This window comes from Mus caroli, chromosome 3 (genome assembly GCF_900094665.2).
Source record: "Mus caroli chromosome 3, CAROLI_EIJ_v1.1, whole genome shotgun sequence".
Lineage (NCBI taxonomy): Eukaryota > Metazoa > Chordata > Mammalia > Rodentia > Muridae > Mus > Mus caroli.
The window spans coordinates 137949393-137955217 of record NC_034572.1 but is presented as its reverse complement, the minus strand read 5'-3'; the positions used below and the strand labels follow the sequence as shown (position 1 = coordinate 137955217).

Genomic DNA, 5825 nt, shown 5'->3' with positions numbered 1-5825 from the left:
TGTGTGTGTGTGTGTGTGAGAGAGAGAGAGAGAGAGAGAGAGAGAGAGTCATGAAAAGCTGTTCAACAATTCCCTGTGTTAACTTTACTTTTTGTCTCTTCCTTGACCTTCAAGTTCACTTCATTCCTCTTTCTCAGCTTCTTCACATGACAGCATCTAAAATTGTTCAGTCCCTGCCACTTTCATTCCTTCTTCATCCACTCTCTTTTCATCGCACTAAACACAAGCTTCTGTCTCCATGGTTACTCAGATACAAGACCAAAGTGTTGGCTCAGTCACAAAGTACCATTCAATCCTGCAGTAAAGATGTACACATCTCATTTTTAGGTGAGGTGTGTGTCAGTACATGCACAGGAGGGGAGAGAGAGAGAAAGAGAGGGGGAGAGATAGAGGAAGAGAGGGAGAGAGGGAGAGAGATTGGTGGATTGTGGTTTGAAGAATGTTTTAAATCATCATTGCAACTAAATCTTAAATAAGATTTTTAAATTACTTTGAACTGCCTAAATTAGAAAATTCCACTACTTAAGATAACAAATAGCTTTTATGTGTTTGCTTTTTCTTTCTGTTACAGTTGGAGAGCAAAGCCTTCAATGTCACAGCAGGGGCATGGATAAACAGTACAGTACCTGTGGACAGTACCGTCGGCAATGACACGTTCTTTGTTATCACCTGGACGGTACAAAAGCCAGAAATCATTCTTCAAGATCCAAAAGGAAAAAAATATACAACCTCAGATTTCCAAGATGATGAACTAAACATCCGGTCTGCTCGACTTCAAATACCAGGCACTGCAGAGGTAAGTCTATTCTTTTCACCATGTTTTATTAATCCATACTTGTGCTTAAAAAATAAAATAGACATGTTACATTATCAGTATTAAGATCAATGAAAGAATAGTTTTCACTAAAAATTAAGTTGAATATCTAAGTGTTCAAATCTATACTATCTATTAGTTTTTATCAATCACCCATTAAAATCACTATTGAGGTTAGCAATGTAGGTCTCTACTCTTAGTAGGACAGTTGCTTACCATGCATAAGGCCTGAGTTCCATATTCAGCACCCCAAGTTTTTCAATTTTATTTTTCCAAGTAACAAGAAAACCTTAGCAAAGTTCTTAAAGAGAATTTTTTCAGACAGGTACTTGGACTTACAGCCTCAAGGGTACCAAGTCTCAGTTGATATCAGTGACAGTGACCACTCGAGCAAGAAGTCCCACCACGGAACCACTCCTAGCTACTGCTCACATGAGTCGGAGCACAGTCCAGTACCCTAGCCGGATGATTGTGTACGTACGGGTCAGCCAAGGGTTTTTGCCTGTTCTAGGAGCCAATGTCACAGCCCTCATAGAAGCTGAACATGGACATCAAGTCACCCTGGAGCTATGGGACAATGGGGCAGGTAATGGGAGCCTGTATCGATACCATGAATTTAAATTCTCCTATAGGATCCTATAACTTGGTAGTCTACATTTTTAAAATAGTTATGAATCTACTTGAGTAATACTGTCTTTAAAACTTCTTACTTGGTTATCTTGACAAAGCAAGCCCAGACAAAAGCACATGTATTTTGGTTAAAGTTGGTTATCAGTTTCATGCTTCCCATGGAACATGAGGTACAGTTTTTCCATTTTTACTGTTATGACTTTGCATATGTTATTTAGGTCTAAATATGTTTTCTTTGTTCTGGTAAACTTCTTCTGTAGTATTCATTATACATACTTATAGGCTTTCCATATGAGTATATTACAGATTTAATCACACTCACCCTTCAGTATCTCTCTCTCTCTCTCTCTCTCTCTTTCCTCCCTCTCTCTCTTCCTCCCTCTCTGTTTTCCTCTCTCCTGTTCTCTCTCTCTCTCTCTCTCTCTCTCTCTCTCTNCTCTCTCTCTCTCTCTCTCTCTCTCTCTCTCTCTCTCTCTCTCTCTCTCTCTCTCTCTCTCTCTCTCTTCCCTTCCTCTGTCTGTCTCCTCCCACCAATATCCTTCATTTTACTTTCAAATATAATTTTATTTATCTATATGAATTTCAATAGCTACACATGAGAGAAAACATGTGGGTTTAGTGCTAGGTCCTGTATCTCATTCCTCAGGTGAGCAGGTATGCCCTTGTGGCAGCACTGCACTACTTTGTTACTGTGGTTCTCTAGTATACTTCACAGACCTAGTAATACCACCACCAGCTTTGTTCCCTTTATTCGGAGATGATTTGGCTATTCTGGGGCTTTTGTGTTCCCATGTGGATTGTACTTTTTTTTTTCTATTCCTGTGGAAAATGTCATTAAACCTTTTATTGGGGTTGAATGAATCTGCAGATCGCTCTGGGCTGTGAGGCCATTTTCACAGTGCTAGTCCTGCTGATGTAAGCACGGAAAGCCTTTCCACCACGCGGTGTCCTTTTCCATTTCCTTCCTGTGTGGTTTACGGTTTTCACTGAAGAGGTCTTTCACGTCCTGGATAAAGGTTACTCCTGGGTAATTTTTAAGGTATTATAAATAGTATTGATTTCCTGGTACTTTCTCAGCATGTTCATTATTGGTGTGTGAGGAAGCTACTGACTTTTTAATCAGTAATAATCTCACATTCATTGCTTATAAAATATTGTCATCACACAAAAGTTGGCTAATAATTTTTGTACATTGGTTTTATATCTTCCTTCTTTGCTAAATGTTTTTGTCTGTTCTGGGAGTTTTGAGATACATTTCTGTTGTGAAATAAAAATAACTGTTAATGTTAACTAAATGCCTACTACATGTTATATTTTCTAAAAACAGCATTATTACATAGTCAAGCCAGGCTTTGTATCAAAACAGTGTGACCTAGTGTTTAAGCTGTGCTGTCTACTCTCTGACAAACTCTTATCATCAATGAGCACAAACCGCATCAATTTTCATTTTAACTTACTATGTGACTAATCGCTGTGCTTCATTATGAAGGTGCTGATACTGTTAAAAATGATGGCATCTACACAAGATACTTTACAGATTATCACGGAAATGGTAGATACAGCCTAAAAGTGTGTGTCCAGGCAAGAAAAAACAAAGCCAGACTAAGCTTAAGACAGAAGAACAAGTCTTTATATATACCCGGCTATGTGGAAAATGGTAAGTAGCATTAAACCAGATATGGCTTACCTGCAGATAGACAGACAGACAGACACACACATACATACATACATACATACATACATACATACATACATACATAGATCAAACACTGAATAGAGAGTCACACCCACCCAACTATATAATTATGGAGTCAACCTTGTGGTTTAAAACAATATTCATGTCAATGGGCCCAGCATAAATAACTCCACATAATTTGTTACCATCTTCCTCAGTTTGTTTTATTTCCACTGAAAAATACATTTCCTGACCTTGTGGAAGAAACCCTGTGGTAAATTCTAGAGCTGAGTGAAATACGAGTATTGTTGCCACAGAACTCATGAGAAGGTGATAGGGAAAACAGGGTCAAAAATTAGTTTTAACTTATCACTTATTTCAAAATAATATTTAAGCCAGCTTTCTCCCCCTTATTATTTTAACATTTATCTTTATGTGCATTGGTGCTTTGCCTATATGTATATCTGAAGGTGTCAGATCCCTGAGAAGTGAAGGGACAGACAGGTGTGAGCTGCCATGTTGGTGCTGAGTATTGAACCTGGGTCCTCTGGAAGGAAAGCCACTGTTCTTAAGCACTGAACCTTCTATCCAACCCTTTCTTCCACTTTTCAGTGTCTGCTGTCAATTTACCTGAGCCCTGAGCAGATGTAAGNTCAGCATGAGATAACGAACAGACAAGATGAGAGTCACAAATGCCTGGGGGTGTTTTTTTTTTTATAGGTAAAATTGTAATGAATCCACCCAGACCAGAAGTCCCAGAAGAAGCCACAGAAGCTACAGTGGAAGACTTCAACAGAGTAACCTCTGGAGGGTCGTTTACTGTGTCTGGAGCGCCCCCTGATGGCGACCACGCTCATGTGTTCCCACCCAGTAAAGTCACAGACCTGGAGGCTGAGTTTATAGGTGATCTTATTCACCTTACATGGACGGCCCCTGGCAAGGTCCTCGATAAGGGAAGAGGTGAGTCTGATGGCGAACTTTAAAATGTTATGAAAGAAACCTTATTACCTTTCATTTTTCTAAAGCTTCTTCAATGTCTCACTTATAAATAGTATTTATGGAGTGTCTTCTATAGACCATTATTCATTTATTTTTATATATAAAAACTGAACTTCAGGAAAGCTGAAATAGGACAAAGTTATTCCTGTAATTTTAATTTAAAATTCTTAAACCATCTCTAATATTAATGTCCTGTCCCTGACCTCTGCTTCCTGTCTGCACAACCTTGAAATTACTTTAAAACAAACACTAGCAGATTTCTGCTACATTCTTTNTTTCCTAAGAACAATTTTCTAAGTATTTCTACACTTGGGAAATTCTATTCATCAATGGTTGAGTTTTCAAATACAATCAAGTTTCTAGGGACAACCTCTAGACTCAGAACAGTTAATCAAAAGGACACACAAGCACCCAGATAATTTAGAATAGATGAATGAGATAGACAGATGACAATCAGATAGATCCACCTACATAGATTACAAGGATTCTGTGGAGGACAGCAGCAGGGGGACACAGCTTGTCATCGGGTGAACTGAATTGTAAGGACAAGCAGAGGCTTTAGCCAGGCCCTGGGCAGAGGTACAGATTGACTCAAAAGGCAAAGCTCACTGCACATCTAAAGCATTTTCACATTTCCTGAAAACATTAAAAAAAAAACAAACCTATGTGAATAGGATGTAGTCCAGTACTTGCCTGGCACGCACAGGCCCTAGGTTCAATTCCGAGCACCACATATAGGTAAACAAACAAAAAAACTTGTAAAAAAAAAACATTCACACCTACACTAAAAGAGGACATTAGATGTTTTCCTTTCACATGTAAAGATGTAAGAAGATTTTTTCTTATTAATATCAATGACTGAGGTAGATTACTCACGTCAGTATCAGCCTGTGAGTCAACACTCATATAAGCCTCCTCCTTTGCTTTCCTGATAAAATAATAGTTTTTTTTTTAAAAAAAAAGCATTTCAGACAGCCACTAACCACGACTTACTACTTCTTAGCACATCTAAACACTTCTATGCATTTATCATTTATAATTCTCACCAACGGAATAGTGAGCAATCTAAGAGTGGGTTAGAAACACTAAATATGTTTTAAACATTTGAAAACTGAACTTTGGGAAGCCTATAAAAAGTGGCCTGGTAAAGAAGAGTGCTGGCTGCTGTACCCCAGAAAAACTTGGCATGGTGGGGCATACCTCTAACCACAGACTGAGCTGAGGAGCAGAGACAGGTACCTGAAGGAGGGTTGCCACTGCCCAGGAATAACACCTGGAACAGCTAGCTCTGGTTGCAAAAGTTTCAATTCAAGCCAGAAACTTTTAAAATAGGAAACCATACCACGTCCTTAAAATTCAAGACAGAGATTTTTTTATGACTGTGTCCTTAATCTTGGAGACCAAAGGAGTAAGATCAGCAAAGACAGTCTCTGGCCCTCATGTACACACACTGAAACTGGAGATGAGACACATTAAAGAATAATAGAAATGACTGAACAGATGGCTCACCAGGCAAGAGCTGGTTGTTCTTCCAGAGGACCCAGGTTCAATTCCCAGCACCCACAAGGCAGCTCACAATCTTCTGTTACTCCATCCTCAAGGGACTCTCTTCTGGTCCTTTACAACAGACATGCACATGGTGCTCAGACATGCAGGCAGGCAAAATACCCACACACGTAATAAAATAAAGTATTAAAAATAAACTCT

At 39.0% G+C, this 5825-nt stretch overlaps 1 protein-coding gene across 3 annotated transcripts in view; it reads left to right on the top strand.

The window, feature by feature from the left end:
• The window catches only part of LOC110290751 (calcium-activated chloride channel regulator 3A-1), a 48138-nt gene that overhangs the window by 40250 nt on the left and 2063 nt on the right, over nucleotides 1-5825 (top strand). For 2 of the 3 annotated variants that reach the window (XM_021157463.1, XM_021157465.1), the window contains exons 10-13: nucleotides 572-796; nucleotides 1136-1400; nucleotides 2934-3101; nucleotides 3840-4079. In XM_021157463.1, the coding sequence (XP_021013122.1) occupies nucleotides 572-796; nucleotides 1136-1400; nucleotides 2934-3101; nucleotides 3840-4079 (898 nt within the window). The remainder of the gene's footprint in view (nucleotides 1-571; nucleotides 797-1135; nucleotides 1401-2933; nucleotides 3102-3839; nucleotides 4080-5825) is intronic. The other variant, XM_021157464.1, reaches the window with a different exon arrangement.